This window comes from Anser brachyrhynchus, assembly GCF_964034855.1.
Source record: "Anser brachyrhynchus genome assembly, chromosome: 1".
Classification (NCBI taxonomy): Eukaryota; Metazoa; Chordata; class Aves; order Anseriformes; family Anatidae; genus Anser; species Anser brachyrhynchus.
The window spans coordinates 1,155,530-1,173,232 of NC_137694.1; the positions used below are offsets into that span (position 1 = coordinate 1,155,530).

The following is a 17,703-nucleotide window of genomic DNA, read 5'->3' on the forward strand; positions in this document are numbered from 1 at the left end:
CACCTCAGGGTGCTGCTGGGGGCCAGAGGGGTCCCTGCACCCACCCGGGGGTACCCAGGGGCTGCTAGGGAAAGGGGGGCACCCAGCATTTTGGGGGCTCCTATGGGTGGGAGCCTGCAGGGACCCCATGGGTGCCCCATTTGTGGGGGTGCCCAGGGGACTGGGGGGTTCTGGGGATGCGAGGGGTGGCCCCTGTGGGGTGGCTGGGAGCAGGGCACAGCTGCCCATAGAGGGGTTCATGGGGTGCTCGTAGGGATTGGGTACCCATAGGGGTGCTCCATGGGGTGCCAGTGTTGGGGTGCCCATGGGGACTGGGTGCCCATGGGAGGGGGGACAGGGGGTGCTCATAGGGATGGGGGGGAGCCATTGGGGTACCCACAGGGATGGGGGGGGGGGGACCATGGAAGTACCCATAAAGGCGGGGTGCCCATGGTGGTGTCCATATGGGATGATCGTGGAGATGCCTGGTGGATGGGGTGCTGCAATGGGTGGTTCAATGGGACGGCCACTATGGGATGGACCCCATGGGACGGCCCCCATGGGATGGCTGCTATGGGATGGCTCCCATGGGTGCCCCCCCCGGCGCACCTGCTGCAGGGCCGTGTACTTGACGGTGTAGGAGTAGTCGTGGTTGTCGATGACCTCGAAGTCGCGCACGGCCGGGCCCTTCCCCGGCCCCGCAAACTGCACGTCCAGCTTGGCCTTGCCCGCGCCCTTCGTGTGCACCGTGAAGTGGGTCGGCTTGCCCACCTCCACACCTGCGTGGCACCGCCAGCACCGTCAGCACCCATGGGTCCTGCCCCACGGCGCCCAGATCCACAGCACCCTGAGACCCCCAAACCCAGCGCCCCCCAGCCCCCAAACCCCGTCCCCGTCCCCTCACCTGTGCGGCTGAGGCCGGGCCCCTCCGCCTTGACCTTGCTGCTGTCGTGGCACGGGTCCACCTTGATGCGGAACGGGCTGCTGGGGATCTCCTGCGGGGACAGGCTCGGGTCAGGGACACGGCCAGGGACAGGGGACAGGGACATGGAGCATGGCCAGGGATGGGGTGGCACTGCCACAGATGAGGGACACGGTCAGGGTCATGGCAAGGAGAGGGTATGTGGCCCAGGGACACGGCCAGGACAAAGGACACCACCAGGGGACACCACCAGGGACAGGGGACATGGCCAGGGGACATAGAGCACAGTCTGGGACAGGGGACACGGCCAGGGACAGGATGGCACTGCCATGGACAAGGGACACGGCCAGGATCGTGGCAAGGACAGGGGACGTGGCCCAGGGACACGGCCAGGACCAAGGACGCCGCCAGAGGACATGGCCAGGGACAGGGGACACAGCTGAGTGAAAGGGGACACTGCCAGGAGGTGCTGCCAGGGGACAGACAGCATGGCTGGGGACACGGCCAGGGGACAGGGGACACGGCCAAGGGACGGGGTGGCACAACCCCAAAGCAGCATGGCCAAGGGACGTGGGTGGGTGCGTGCCAGGAGTGACACCGCCAGGGGATGAGTGATACCGCTAGGGGACAAGTGGCACTGCTGGGCACAAGTGGCACCACCAGGGGTGCGAGTGGCACCCCTGGGGACAAGTATCCCCACCATGGCACAAGTGGCACTGGTAGGGGACGAGTGGCACTACCATGGCACGAGTGGCACCGCCAGGCACAAGTGGCACCACCATAGCACAAGTGGCACCGCCAGGCACAAGTGGCACTGCTGGGCACAAGTGGCACCATGGGGGTGGCACTACCATGGCACAAGTGGCACCACTGGAGACAAGTGGCACCATGGGGGTGGCACCACCATGGAACAAGTGGCACCACCGGAGACAAGTGGCATCGTGGGGGTAGCACCACTGTGGCACAAGCGGCACTGCTGGGGACGAGTGGCCCCGTGGGGGTGGCTCCACCACGGCATGGTGTCCCCGTGGGGACGGGCGTCCCGGCGGCGCACCTGGTTGGCGAAGAGCACCATGATGGTGTAGAGCCCGGCGCCGGGCGGCGTGTACTTGACGGTGAAGGTGTCGTTGTCGTTCTTGATGATGTCGAAGTCGATGTCAGCCTCCAGCGGCCCCACCACGCCCGGCGCGCACTTGATGCCGATGCTCACGTCCCCTGTGGGCGGGGGGCCATCAGTGCCGCTGGCACCGTGCCACGGGGACAGGGACAAGGGGACAGGGATGGGGACGAGGGGATGGGGACAGGGGGACGGGGACGGGTCCCCACCTTGCCCGGCCTCGCTGCAGTCCACGGTGAAGTAGGTGGGCTCGCCCGCCTTCAGCCCCGTCTTCTCCACGCCCGGGCCGTGCACCCGCACGCGCCCCGGGTGGCTGCCCTCGCCCACGTTCACCTGTGGGGCGCCCGCGTCAGTGGGGTGTTGTGGGGTGCATGGACCCCACCGACCACGCACCCCATGGAGCACAGACCCCCTAGGGTGTGCCCCATCCTCCTGCCTGGCACCCCATGGACCACGCGCCCCATAGACCAGGGTGCGCCCCATAGACCTGTCCCCATAACCGTGCCCCATACCCGTACCTAGCACCCCCTTGTCACTCACCCCGTTCCTGTCCCCATAACACCCATCCTGTGTTCAGCACCTTCTCCTTGTGCCTGGCACCCCACGTCCCAAACACCCCATATCTGTGCCTGGCACCCTGATGCTTGTGCCTGGCACCCCATACCCCATGCACCCCACACCCATACCCACACCAGAACCTTTTCCTTGCGCCTGGCACCCCACACCCTATTCACCCCCATAACCCCCTGCACCCCACATCCATGCCCAGCACCTTCACCTTGCTCCTTGCACCCCACACCCCACCATACCCCACGCACCCCATAGCTGCACTAGGCACCCCACGCACCCCAAACCCATACCAGCCCCTTCTCCTTGCTCCTGGAACCCTACACCCCAACACACCCCACACCCCATGCACCCTATATCCATGCCCAGCCCCTTCTCCTTGCTCCTAGCACCCCACACCCCCCATACCCCATGCACCCCATACCCACACCACCACCTTCCCCTTGCTCCTAGCACCCCACACTCCAATGCACCCCACACACCCCATAGCTACGCTGGGCACCCCACGCACCCCATATCCATTCCAGCACCTTCCCCTTGCTCCTGGCACCCCAACGCCCCCCATCACCCCCCACCCCCTTCCCTGTGCCCCCCCACCCCCCCAGACCCCCACGCACGCGGAAGGGGCTGCGGGGCACATTGACGCCCCCCCAGGTGACGATGATGGTGTGCTTGATGGCCTTGGTGGGCACGTAGACACACTGGTAGGTGCCATCCCCGTTGTCCTTCACCTTGATGTCGATGGGGCACCCCTCGGCGTCCTGGGGGGGCAACAGAGGTGAGGGACCCCCGACAGCCCCCTGAGACCCCCTGGGACCCCCCTGGGACCCCCCCTCGGGACCCACCTGTGCGTAGAGCCGCAGGTCCCCGCGGCCGGCACCACGCGCGTCGATGGTGAACTCGGCCGGGCGCTGCACGATGACCCCTGAGGGCTCCAGCCCCGGTCCCCACGCCTTCACCTGGGGGGGGACACAGGGACATGGCGTGGGGGGGGGGGCCTGGGGGCGGCCCCCAAACTGGGGAGGTGTCGGGGTGTCCGTGGGGGGGGAGTGGGGGGTGCTGGGGGAAGGGGTGAGGGGCACCCGTGGGTGCTGGGGGTGACTGGGGGGGTGAGGGGGCAGGGTGGGGGACATGTGGGGGACATGGGGGGGGGATGTGGGGTGACCTGGGGGATGGGGGTACATGGGGTGAGAAGGGGGGACATGGGGGGAATATGGGGGGGACAAGTGACAAGTGGTCACATGGGGACACGGGGGGACATGGCGGGGACACGCAGACGTGGGGGGACATGGAGGGACAGGAGGGGGCATGGGGGGGGCAAAAAGGGATGGCACTGGGGGGACAGAGAGAAAATGGGGTGGGGCATGGGGGGGACAGACGAAGAGCCAGGGAGGGCACAGGGGTGACGGGAGAGGACACGGGGGGACATGGAGATGACATGGAGGTGACACGGGGGGGACATGGAGATGATATGGGAGGGGACATGTCGGGGGGGGGACAGGGGGGTACCTTTTCGGGGAAGCAGTCGGGGGGCGCGGGCAGGATGCGGGCGATGAAGGGGCTGTCGCGGATGTCCTCGTCGTCGCACACCACGTGCACGGCGTACTCGCCCGGCTCCGTGGGCCAGTAGCGCACGTCGCAGGAGCCGTCCCCGCGGTCGTCGCACTCGATCTTGGCCTGCGAGGGGCCCTCGATGGAGAAACCTGGGGGGAGGGGAGGACACGGGGCGTCATGGGGACGCGGTGGTGGCACCCGGAGAGGGCCTCGGCCCCAGATGGGTGTCCCCGGCAAGGTGGTGCTCACCCTGTGGCCATGTCCCCACCGTGGTGCCACCAAACTTGTCCCCATGTCCCCACCGTGGTGCCACCAAACCCATGCCCACGTCCTCACCACGGTGCCACTCCATCCTCTGCCCATAACCCCACTGTGGTGCCACCCACCCAATCCCCAATGTCCCCACCATGGTGCCACCCCATCCTGTCCCCATGTCCCCACCACAGTGCCACCAAACCCATGCCCGTGTCCCCACCACGGTGCCACCAAACCTCTCCCCACATCCCCACCATGGTGCCACCATCCATGCCCACGTCCCCACCACGGTGCCACCCACCCTATCCCCATGTCCCCACCACGGTGACACTCCATCCTGTCCCCACGTCCCCACCGTGGTGCCACCCACCCAATCCACAATGTCCCCACCACGGTGCCACCAGCCATACCCACATCCCCACCGTGGTGCCACCCACCCTATCCCCACGTCCCCACCACGGTGCCACCAAACCTGTCCCCGTGTCCCCACCACGGTGACCCCCCACTGTCCCTGTCCCCCCACCCCCGTCCCCGTGCCCCCCCCGCCCCCCACACACCCAGCGTCCCCACTTCGGTGCCGATGGCCTCCACCACGAAGTCGGCCGACTTCCCCACCACGCCGGTCTCCAGCCCCGGCCCCCAGGCGCGCACCTTCTGCGAGCCGGCCTCGGGGGACACCTGCACCTCGAAGGGGCTGCGGGGACGGGTCAGGGTGAGGCGGGAGGGACACCCCCCATGACCCCCCCACCCCCCCAGTGCCACCCCCAAAGCCCGCTTACCTGCGGGGGATGGCGCAGCCCCCCCAGGTGATGGCCACCAGGTGGGTGCCGGGCTGCACCGGGCGGTACTCGCAGGCGTAGACCCCGTCCCCAACGTCCCGCACCGACACCGGCAGCTCTGTGCCGTCTGGGGGGGGGACACAACGGGGGGGTCACCTCGGGGTGCCCCCACCCGAGGAACCCCCCCCCACACACACACACACAATGGGCTCCCCAATCGTGCGCCCCCACCATGCGCCCATGGGGCACCCTTGGGGTACCCCAACCGTGCGCCCCCATTCGTGACCCCCCCCCCACAATGGGCACCCCCAGAACACCCCCACTATTGATTCCCCCCCCCGAACCCCCTCACTATTGATTTACCCCCTCCCATGAGCACCCCCACGGTACCCCCATAACAACTCCAGGACACCCCCACAGCACCCCATGGGCACCCCCAGCCATGTGCCCCCCCCCCAAGGGGCACCCCCAGGACACCCCCATGGGACCCCAACATTGCCCCCCCCCATGTACCCCCATCCATGTGCCCCCCCATGGGCAATGGGCACCCCCCCACGGTACCCCCATAGCACCCCCATGGGTACCCCAACCCGCCCCTACCCGTGAGCCCGCCCCCATAATGGGCACCCCCCCAGCACCCCCAGGGCCTCCCAACCACTGACCCCCCCCCCAAAAGGGAACCCCCAGGGCCCCCCCGGTCCCTCCCCGCCCCACGGACCCGCGGCTGCGGCTTCCAGCAGGGGGCAGCAGCGGCAGGCGCACGGTGCCGGGCACACGCACCCGTGCACACCCCCCCCTTGCACACCCCTTGCACACCCACGTACCCAGCTCAGCGCACATCCTATTGCACACCCCTCGCACCCCCGTGCATGCCCCACGCACCCCCACACCCCTTGCACACACAAGCACACATCCCCACGCACACACCCCTTGCACACCCACGCACCCCCTTGCACACCCCCAGCTCAGTGCACACCCCATGCACACCCCTCGTACCCCTGTGCACACCCCATACACCCCCTGCACACCCCCAGCTCAGCGCACACCCATCTCAGCACCCCCCCTTGCACACCCACAACCCCCCCTTGCACACTCACCAGGCCCCTTGACCAGCACCCGCAGCTCCCCAGTGCCGGCGCCCTTGGTGAAGACCCTGAAGGCGGCCGCCTCCTGCACCCGCACCCCCTTGGGCTGCAGCCCCCGGCCCGAGGCGCGGCACGCGGCGGGGCTGCAGGCTGGGTGTGGGGGGGGGTCACACTCAGCACCCCCGCCTGGCACCCAGCACCATGGGGGGGGGTAATGGGGGGTGTAACGGGGGTGTAAGAGGGACCTGGGGGCAACGGGGTGCCTTGGGGACAGCCTGGGGGCATGGGGTGCTATGGGGGTGCCAGGGGCACTGGGGGGGCATGGGGACACCTTGGGGACAGTGGGGTGCTGTGGGGGTGCCAGGGATGTCAAGGGGGGCATGGGGACACATTTGGGACAGGTGGGGTGCTATAGGGGCACCAGGGACATCAGGGTGCCACTGGGACACCAGGGACATTGGGAGGGGGCACAGGGACACCCTGGGGACAGTGGGGTGCTATGGGGACAGCAGGGACATAAGGGGGGGTCCATGGGGACATCCTGGGGACAGGAAGGTGCTACGGGGTCCCTATAAAAGGCTGTGGGGACACCCTGGGGACAAGGAGGCGCCACGGGGGCACAAGGAACATGAAAAGGGCCGTGGGGACACCAGGGGACAAGGGGATGCCAGGAGGTCCCCAAAGACATAGGGGGGCTGTGGGGGTCCACCAGGGGGACCGGTGGATGTGGCAGGGACACCAGGGGTACGAGGACACCCCGGGGACACGCTGGGGACGTCGGGGCCCGCTCTCACCTTCGGCCACGTTGACGGTGAAGGGGCTCCTGGGGATCTGCGCGCCCGCGTAGGTGACGTGCACGAGGTGCGTGCCCTGCAGCGCGGGCCGGTAGGTGCAGCGGAACGTGCTGTCCCCCTTGTCCTCCAGCATCACCTCCACCGTGTCGCGCCGCCCCTGCGGGTCCACGATCACCACGCCCACGTCGCCCGCGCCGGCCCCTGCCACCGCCAGGACACGGCCTCAGCACCACGACGCCACCGTGACACCGGGACGTGGCCCCGGTGACACCGCGTCGTGGCGCGGCCGTGACACCAAGACACGGCCCCAGTGCCATCGCATCATGACGTGGCCATGTCGCCAGGAGAACATGGCCCCAGTGCCACCACATCATGATATGTGACCATGCCACCAGGAGAACGTGGTCCTGGTGCCACCACATCATGACATGTGGCTGTGCCACCAGGAGGACGTGGCCCTGGTGCCACCATTTCATGGCATGGCCATGCCACCAGGAAGACGTGGCCCCAGTGCCACCACATCGTGACGTGGCTATGCCATCAGGACATGGCCTCAGTGCCACCAAATCATGACGTGGTTGTGCCACCAGGAGGAAATGGCCCTGGTGCCACCGTACCATGAGATGTGGCCATGACACCAGGAGGATGTGGCCCTGGTGCCACCATATCATGACGTGGCACCAGGAGGAAATGGCCACGGGGCCACCCAGGGCCACCACAGCCACACCACCATGAAGACACAGCCCCAGTGCCACCACAGCCCTGCCACCGTATGGACATGTCCCCAGTGCCACCAGGCCATGCCACAGCCCTGCCACCATGAGGACATGGCCCCGGTGCCACCCAGTGCCACCAGCATGCCCCCACCCGTGTCCCAGCCGCCCACCTGCAGTGTAGATGTCGAAGTAGGTGGCCTTGTTGGCCACGTTGCCCACAGGCTCCAGGCCGGGGCCGCGCGCTGTCACCTTGCTGGCGTCACCCAGCGCCATGCCCACGTTGACGCCGAAGGGGCTCTTGTCGATGTTCTGCCCCGCGAACAGCACCGTCACCTGCGGGACACCACGAGGACACCAGTGTCACACCTTGGGGACACCCCGAGGACCCAGCGCCACAGCTTGGGGACCTCTGTGGAATACCCCAAGGACCCAGTGCCAGAGTCTGGGGACACCCTGAGGACCCAGTGCCACACTTTGTAGTCCTCCATGGGACACCCCAAGGACACCAATTCCATGCCTTGGGGTCCTCCATAGAATACCCCAAGGACCCCAATGTCACACCTTGGAGACCTCCATGGGATACCCCGAGTATCACACCTTGGGGACACCCTAAGGACCCCAATTCCACACCTTAGGGACCCCCATGGGACACCCTGAGGACCCCAAGGTCACACCTTGGGGACCACCATGGAACACCCCAAGGACCCCAATGCTGTGCTTCGGGGACCTCCATGGGACACAACAAGGACCCGCTGTCACACCCTGGGGACACCCCAAGGACCCCAATTCCACACCTTGGGGACACCCCAAGGACCCCCATTGGACACCCAGAGGAGCCCAAAGTCACACCTTGGGGACCTTCATGGAATACCCCAAGGACGTCAATGCTGCACCTTGGGGACCTCCATGGGACACCCCAAAGACCCAGTGTGACAACTTGGTGACACCCCAAGGACCCACTGCCACACCTTGGGTACCTCTGTAGGGCACCCCAAGGACCTAGTGCCACACATCGGAGACACCCCGAGGACCCCCATGGACATTGGGGACACTCCGAGGACCCCCATGGGACACCCAGAGGACCCCAATTCCACACCTTGGGGACCTCCGTGAGACACCCCAAGGAACCCAGTCTCAGACCTTGGGGACACCCCAAGGAACCAGTGTCACCCTTTGGGGACACCCCAAGGACCCCAATTCCACACCTTGGGGACACCCTGAGGACCCCCATGGGCCACCCCGAGGACCCGCTGCCCCACCCTGGTGCCCCCCGCTGGCGCCCTCACCTTGTGCAGCCCCGCGACCTTGGGGACGTAGGTGACAGAGTACGTCCTCTTCTTGTCGTTGTTGGGGACCACCTTGGCCTGCGGTGAGAGCCCCAAGGGGGGGGGGACACGGTGTCACCAACCCCACAGAGGTCACCGCGATGGGGCACGGCGCCCCAACCCTCGTCCCCAGCGCCCCCAGGGGGTGTTGGGGACGGGGACGCGGCGGGGTCCCCTCGCACCTCCTCGGTGTGGCCCTCGGGGTCCTCGATGTAGACGAGCACCTCGCCCACACCGGCGTCCAGCGTCTCCACCGTGAACTGCGCCGGCTTCAGCACCGTGTTCCCCTGGGGCTCGATGCCTGCGGGACGGGGTCAGCATGCGCCGTCACCGCCAGCCCCCCCCGGCACCTCCCCGCCACCACGGGACATCACCCCGGCGCCACCGTGGCTGTGTCACCACCAGGACACATCCCCACTGCCACCCAGCGCCACCACGGCCACCGCAACGTAAGGACTTGTCCTCAGTGTCCCCACAGGTGTGCCACCATGAGGACATGTTCCCAGTGTCCCCATGGCCGTGCCATGACCATGCCACCATGAGGACACGTTCTCAGTGTCACCAGGGCCACCACGGCCACCTCACTGTGAGGACAAGTCCCTAGTGCCACCATGGCCATGTTACGAGGACACATCCCCAGCACCACCATGGCCATGCCACCATAGAACACATCCCCAGCACCACCATGGCCATGCCACCACAAGAACATGTCCCCAGTGCCACCATGGCCATGCCACCATGAGGACATGACCCCAGTGCCACCATGACCGTGCTACGGCTATGCCACCACAGAACGTGTCCCCACTGTCACCATGGCCATACCATGACCGTGCCATCACGGAGACACATCACCACCACGGCCATACCCCCACAAGGACACGTCCCCAGTGCCCCCTGGGGGTCATCCCCACACATGGGGGGATCCCTGGGCTTTCAGCCTCCCCCCATGTCCCCCGTGTCCCCCCGTGTCCCCGTACCGGGCCCGTAGGCGCGGGCGCGCGTGGGCTGCAGCTGCCGGGAGCGCAGGGGGGCTCCGGGCTTGAGCTTGGCCTTGGGGAACTGGGACAGGTAGGTCATCACCGAGTGCTCGTCCACGTTGGGGTCCACGATCTCCTCGGGGGCGATCACCTGCGGGTGCCCCCCCCCCCCGTTAGTGCTGTGACCCCTGCACCCCGGGACCCCCAGACCCGGGGACACCCCACACCCAGGGACACCCCTGCACCTTGGGGACACCCATCCCCAGGGGACACCCCATATCCGGGGCCTCCCCCTTACCCAAAGGACCCCCCATACCCAAAGGACCCCCCCCCTTACCCAAAGGACCCCCCCCATACACAAAGGACCCCTCCCTGCGCCCTGGGGACCCTCCACACCCAGCAACCACCCCCACCCAAAGGACCCCCCTGCACCTCAGGGACACCCATCCCCAGAGGTCCCCCTGCACCCTGGGGACCCCCCCCTACCCAATGGACACCCTCCCACCTGGGGACTCCCCATACCCAGGGGTCCCCACTGCATCCAGCCCCCCCCCCTGCACCCAGGGGACCCCCACATACACCTGGGGACCCCCCCCATACCCAGGGGTCCCCCATCACCCCCAGCACACCACCCCTCCCCATACCCCCAGGACCCCCTCCCCCCGTATCCAGGGACCCCTCCCCCCATTCCCAAGGGCACCCCATGCCCAGCCCCCCCGTGCCCCCCCCCATGCCTGGGGCACGCCGAGCCAGTCGTCCGCCTGCTGCATGGCCTCGCGCGCGTTCTGCACGGGCTGGTTGGGGTCCCAGCTCTCCCAGTCGGGGCACAGCCCTGGGGGGGGGCAGCGGGGCACCCCTGGGGTCAGCACCCCAACGCCGCCCCCTCCCAGAGCCCCCCCATGTCCCCCCCACGGCCACCCACGACCGCAGCCTGGGGGTGCACAACGCACCAAAGTGCCCCCCACAGCCCCCCGAACCCCCCGTAGCCCTTCCATATTGCCCCACCCCCTATGCCCCCTGTACCCCAATAGCCCCCCCCCCAGCCCCCATACCCCAATAGTCCCCCCATAGCCCCCAGAGACCCCCACTCCACACAGCTGCCCAGACTCCCGCAGCTGCCCAGAGCCCCCCCCATTCTCCCCATAGCCCCCCATTCCCCATAGCCCCCCCATTCCCCATAGCCCCCCCATGTCCTCCCAGCCCCCATACCCCCATAGCCCCCCATAGTCCCCCACGCCCCATAGCTGCCCATAGCCCCCCCATGTCCCCCCATAACCCCACACACATCCCATAGCCCCCCATGCCCCCCAGGCCCCATAGCCCCATGTCCCCCCACCCCCCCATGCCCCCCACAGCCCCCCATGTCCCCCCACGCCCTCCAGCCCCCCATGCTCCCCCACACCCCCCCAGCCCCTAAACCCCCATAGCCCCCCACAGCCCCAGAGCCCCCCAACACCCCCAGCCCCCCATGTCCCCCCACGCCCCCCATGCCCCCCCCAGCCCCTATTCCCCACCACGTCCCCCAGCCTCTATGCCTCCCATGTCCCCCCCACACCCCCCAGCCCCTCTACCCCCATAGCCCCCCGCAACCCCATATCGCCCCCAGCCCCCTGAACCCCCCAACCCCCCGTGCCCCCCCCCCCCTCACCGGGCGCGCAGTTGTCCACCAGTGCCCCCAGCGCCTTCCCGTCCTGCCAGTCGCGGTTGAAGTTGGTGATGGGCAGCTGGGGCACCTTGTTCTGGATCCAGCCCAGCAGGCGCTGCTTCGGGGTCTGCCGCCGCGCGTCCTCCTCGTCCTCGTCCTCCCACATGGGCATGGAGATGGAGTAGTGCAGGATCAGCGTCCACACCAGCCCCAGGATCAGCTTCAGGTTCCCGTCCACGATCGCCTTGCTGTCTGTAGGGGGTATAGGGGACGTATATGGCACGTATAGGGGATAGATGGGATGTATAGGGGGATATAGGGGGGTATAGGGGACGGAGTAGTGCAGGATCAGCGTCCACACCAGCCCCAGTATCAGCTTCAGGTTCCCGTCCGCGATCGCCTTGCTGTCTGCAAGAGGGGACCCCCCGGGACCCCTGGTGCTGTCACACCAAGTTGGGGACCCCCCAGGATCCCCGGTGTCACCGCACCAAGTTGGGGGACCCCAGGACCCCCAGTGCCATCACATCAAGCTGGGGACCCCCTGGGACCCCCAGTGCTGCTGCACCAAGTTGGGGACACCCTAGGACACCCCTGGTGCCACCACACCAAGCTGGGGACCCCCTGGAACCCTCAGCACATCACACCAAGTTTGGGACCCCCCCAGGACCCCGAGCACCATCCCACCAAGCTGGGGACCCCCCGGGACCCCCGGTGCCATCACACCAAGCCGGGGACCCTCCGGGACACCCAGCACCCGGTGCCATCGCACCAAGCTGGGGACGCCCTGGGACTCCTGGTGCCACTGCACCAAGCTGGGGAGCCCCCATGACCCCCTCAGTGTCCCCACACCAACTTGGGGACCCCCGGGACCCCCAGTGCCACTGTACCAAGCTGGGGAGCCCCCAAGACCCCTGGTGCCATCACACCAAGCTGGGACCCCCCCCCCCCCAGGACCCCTGGTGCCATCGCACCAAGTTAGGGACCCCCCCAGGACCCCCAGCACCACCACACCAAACTGTGGACCCCCCCCGGAGCCCCAAGGCGCACACGTGGGGGTGTCCCGGCCACCCCGGCACCGCTCCGGGGACCCCCCTCAGCACGCAGGGCACGGGTGGGGGTCACCGGCACCAGGCTGGGGCCCTCCCCCCCCCAGGACCCCAGGACGCACGCACAGGGGACCCCCAGCACCCAGCTGGGGACCCCCCAGGACCCCAGGCTTGGGACCCCCCCCAGGTGCCCCAAGGCACACGGGGACGTCCTGACCCCCCCCAGCACCAATTTGGGCCCCCCCAGGACCCCCGGCTGGGGACCCCCCCATACCCAGGGCGCACCCACGGGGCTGGGGACACTGCGGCACCCCGGGGTGGGGACGCACCGTGACAGGTCCCAGCCCCCAGCCCCACCTCGGGGGCACCCCAAAACCCCCGGAGCACTGGGGGGGGATCCCCAACCCCCCCCCTGCGCCCCCCCCCAGCCCCGGGGGTCCCCAGCACAGCGCCGGGGGGTGCCCGGGGGGGGGAAACTGAGGCACGGAGCTGCCGGGGGGGGGTGAGGGGGGGGTCCCGGCCCCCGCCCCTCCCCCCGGCCCCAACACGAACCCGGCGCCCCTCCCCCCCCCCGCCCCTCCCCTCCCCCCCCCCCGGCCCCACCGAGCGATCGCGTTTCGGGAGGAAATGGCCGCGGGGGGGTGGGGGGGGGGGCGCGGCGCTGAGGGGGGGGGGGAGGGCGCGCGCCCGCGGGAGCGCGCACAGGACCCCTGGGGGCGCGCGGGCGCCGCGTGCAAGGGCGGAGGGGGGGGGGGGGGGCGCGTGCAAGGGCGCGCAAGGGCGCGCGTGCAAGGGCGCCCCCCCCCCACACGTGTGCACGCGGGGCGGGGGGGGGCGCGCGTGCGCGTGCACGAGGGCGGCGTGCGCGCGCGCGGGGCCGCGGGGTCACCCCGCAGCTGTCCGGGGGGGGGGGGGGGCGCCCCGGGGGGGCCCCACGCGCGGGGGCGGCGGGCGGGGAGCGGGGCCCGGCCTCGTGCCAGCGGCGTGAGCTCAGCGCCGCGCCCACGCGGGGGGCGGCCCCACGGCACCGCCCGGGGGGGGGGGGGGGAGCAGACCCACGGCACGGCCACCCCCCCCCCCCCCCGGACCCACGGCACAGCCGTGGGGCCAGACCCATGGCGAGGACCCCCAGACCCACAGCACGGACCCCCAGACCCACCCGTGGGGCCAGACCCACGGCGCGGACCCCCGAACCCCCCCGGCCCCCAAGGCACGGGCCCCCAGACCCCCAGCCCAAAGCCCCCCAGCCCCACCCATGGGGCCAGACCCACGGCACAGACCCACAGCCCCGTGGCCCAATGCCCCCCGGCCCCATAGCACAGGCCCCCAAACCCACGGCCCAAAGCCCCCAGCCCCCCAACCCAAAGCCCCCCAGCCCCACCCGTGGGGCCGGCCCCACGGCACGTCCTCGCCCGCAGCTCGGCCTCCTGTGGGGCCAGCCCCACGGCACGGTGCTCACACAGGGAGCCGGACCCCCGAGCACACCGCGGCGTGGACCCGTAGCGCGGCCCCACAAATGTCTTAGCCCCACGGCGCAGCCCCATACACGAGGCCAGCCCCACGGCATGGCCCCATGGGGCAACCTCATGGCAAAGCCCCACGGCACAGCCCCACGGCACAGCCCCACACATGGACCTGGCCCCACGGCACAGCCCTATACAAGAGGCCAGCCCCATGGCACAGCCCCACGGCACAACCCCATGGCACAACCCCACGGCACAACCCCATACAAGAGCCCAACCTCACGGCACAGCCCCGATGGCGCAGCCCCACACGGGGACCTGGCCCCATGGCACAACCCCATGGCAAAGCCCCACGGCAAAGCCCCACACCCAGCCCCGCGCACACGCGGACCTGGCCCCACAGCACGGCCCCACGCAAGGACCTGGCCCCCCACCAACCCCACGCCAACCCCCCTCGGCTCACCGATGGACACCAGCTTGATGTGCTCCCGCTCGAGGAACTCGAGGGCCACCGAGACGTTCTCCAGCTTCATCTGGCGGAAGTTGGGGCGCGGGTGGTACTTGCGCCCCATCTTCTTCTGGCTCAGCACCTCGAGCAGCGCGATGAGCCGCAGCCCGTCGCTCAGGTCCCGCTGCAGGTCCCCGATGCGCTTGTGCACGCACTTGAGGTGCTCGTTGCACCAGCGCGTGAAGGTGTTCTGCTGGATCTTCTTCCAGGGCGCGTCCTCCGCCAGGTCCTTCTCGGTGGCCGGCAGCTCCTCGGGGTCCTCGCCCGCCGGCGCCTCGTAGCCCGACGAGTTCATGGCGGGGACGGGGATGGGGACGGGGATTTGGGAACGGTGGCCTCGCCTCGGTCCCGGCGCTTGGGGACGGTGCCCGGTGTCCCCGGGCGGGTGCCGCTGCTCGGGCTCCTGTAGTTTTGGGGTCCCCCTGCTTGGGGGTCCTGTAGTTTTGGGGTCCCCCTGATTGGGGGTCCTGTAGTTTTGGGGTCCCGCTGCTCAAGGTCTCGTAGTTTTGGGGTCCTGCTTCTCAAGGTCCTGCTGCTCGGGCTCGCGGAGTTTTAGGATCCCGCTTCTCCGGGTCCCGCTCCTCAAGCTCCTGGAGTTTTGGGGTCCTGCCGCTCAGGGTCCCGTAGCTTTGGGGTCCCGTGGATTCGGGGTCCTGCTGCTCGGGGTCCCGGAGTTTCGGGGTCCTGGAGTTTCGGGGTCCCGCCGCTCGGGGTCCTGTGGATTCGGGGTCCCGGGGATTCGGGGTCCCGCTGCTCGGCGTGCCGCGGATTTGGGGGTCCTGCCGCTCGGGGTCCCGACGCCTCGGTGCCGCGGTGCCGTGTCCCTCCGGGCGCGTGGGGCCGCGGTCCCGCGTGGGTGCCGGTCTCGGTGCCGGTGCCGGTGCCGGCGGCTGAGTGGCGGCGGGGGGCGGCCGGGGCCGTTTTAAAGCGCTGGGGCCCGGCCCCGCGGACCCGCCCGCGGCAGCAGCGGCAGCGATCGCGGCCGGGCCGCCCCGTGACAGCAGCCGCTATTTATAGCCGCGGGGGGGGGGCCGCGGCCCCCGCCCGACGACGAGCCCCGAAAACCGCCCGGACCCCGCGCGCGGAGCCCCCGCGCCCCGAAACGCCGGGACCCCGAAGCTACCGGACCCCCCCCCCCCGGACCCCAAAACTACGGGAGCCGAAACTCTGGGATCCACCCCCACCCCCCCCCGGGCCGGTGCCCCGAAACGCCAGGACCCCGAAATGCCGGGACCCCGGAAGCCCAAACGCCGGGACCCCAAAGCTATGGGGCCCCGAAACTCCGGCACCCGAAACTTTGGGACCCCCCGGACCCCGAAACGCCAGGACCCCAAAGCTATGGGGCACCGAAACGCCGGGACCCAAAACTACAAGACCCCGAAACTACGGGACCCCAAAACTACGGGACCCAAAAAGCTGGGACCCCGAAACCATAGGACCCAAAACTATGGGACCCCAAAACGCTGGGACCCCAAATCTACAGGACCCCAAAATGCCAAGATCCCAAAACTACAGGACCCAAAACTATGGGACCCCAAAATGCTGGGACCCCGAAACATGGCGAACCCCCCTGTGTCAGTGCCCCAAAACTCCAGGACCCGGCACCCCCAAAATTCACAAACGCCAGGACCCCAGCACCCCAAACTCTGATACCCGGGGCCCCAAAATGCCAAGACCCCAGTGCCCCAAAACTCTGTTACCGGGGCCCAAAAACTCCAGGACCCCAAAACTACGGGACCCCTGGTGCCGGTGCCCCAAGACCCCAAAACACCGGGACCCCAGCACCCTGAAACTCTGATACCCAGGGCCCCAAAACTGCAGCAACTCCAGGCCCAGTGCCCCAAAACACAAGGACCCCAAAACTACAGGACCCCTGGTGCCCGTGCCCCAAGACCCTGAAACACCAGAACCCTGGCACCCCAAAATGACAAGACCCTGAAACACCAGGACCTCAAAACTACAGGATCCCTGGTGCCAGCGCCCCAAAATGCTGAGACCCCAAGACCCCAAAACACCAGGACCCCAGCACCCCGAAGCTCTGGTACCCAGTGCCCCAAAACTCCAGGATCCCCAAGTCTGGCACCCCATAAAGCTGGGACCTCAAAATGCCAGGACCCCAAAATTCTGGTACCCAGCCCCCCAAGATGCAGGTACTCTGAGATCCCAAAACACCGGAACCCCAAAACTACAGGACTCCAGCACCCCAAAACTCTGGTACCTGGGGCCTCAAGCTCCAGGACCCCAAAACTACCAGACTCCCAAACCTGGCACCCCAAAATGCTGGGACCCCAAAACGCTGGGACCCAGCACCCCAAAACTCTGGGACCCTGAGACCCCTGTACCCCAAAACACCACCACCTCCCACCCCAAAATCTGATACCCTGCACCCATAATCTCTGGTGCCCCAAAACTCAGTATCCCTGTACCCCCCCACCCCCCCAGGAACCCAGCACCCCAACGTTCCCATTCCCCAATGACTCATCACCCCAAAACCCTGGCACCCCAAAACCTCAGCACCCCCAAATCCCAACACCCCAAATCTCAGCACCCCACATCCAAACACCCCAAACCCTGGCACCCCAAAACCACGATGCCTTGGGCACCCCCCCCTGAGCACCCCAAACCCAGCCCCCCCCCAAACCTCCACACCCAAACACCCCCCCCCAGGCCCCCCCAAATCCCCCCATGACCCCCGCAGCCCCCCCTGAACCCCCAAATCCCCCCATGACCCCCCCAGCCCCCCATAACCCCCATTAACAGGGCCCCATTCCCATGGGGGGCCCTGTCCCCGTGCCCCCCCCTTGACCCCGGTGCCAGTGACGCCGCGCGGTGACGTGGCCCCGGGGGGGGTCGGGGTGTCCCTGGGGCTGGGGACAGGTCCGTGCCCCCCCCGTGTCACCACGTCACCACCTGGCCACCGGCCCTGGAAGCTTCCAGCGTGCGAAGGGGGGGGGGGGGAACGGGGGGGCAC

At 68.6% G+C, this 17,703-nt stretch overlaps 1 protein-coding gene across 1 annotated transcript in view; it reads right to left on the reverse strand.

Annotated features, from left to right (window-relative positions):
- The window catches only part of FLNC (filamin C), a 38,792-nt gene extending 23,087 nt beyond the window's left edge, over nt 1-15,705 (reverse strand). Inside the window, 18 exon segments of the mRNA XM_080577513.1 lie at nt 589-758; nt 884-974; nt 1,956-2,116; nt 2,228-2,351; nt 3,203-3,346; nt 3,431-3,544; nt 4,095-4,288; nt 4,952-5,088; nt 5,174-5,300; nt 6,271-6,408; nt 7,053-7,253; nt 7,939-8,101; nt 9,055-9,132; nt 9,276-9,394; nt 10,071-10,221; nt 10,805-10,902; nt 11,719-11,967; nt 14,688-15,705. Of these exon segments, the coding sequence (XP_080433639.1) occupies nt 589-758; nt 884-974; nt 1,956-2,116; nt 2,228-2,351; nt 3,203-3,346; nt 3,431-3,544; nt 4,095-4,288; nt 4,952-5,088; nt 5,174-5,300; nt 6,271-6,408; nt 7,053-7,253; nt 7,939-8,101; nt 9,055-9,132; nt 9,276-9,394; nt 10,071-10,221; nt 10,805-10,902; nt 11,719-11,967; nt 14,688-15,027 (2,799 nt within the window). The 5' untranslated portion in view covers nt 15,028-15,705.
- Nucleotides 15,706-17,703: the final 1,998 nt, after the last annotated feature.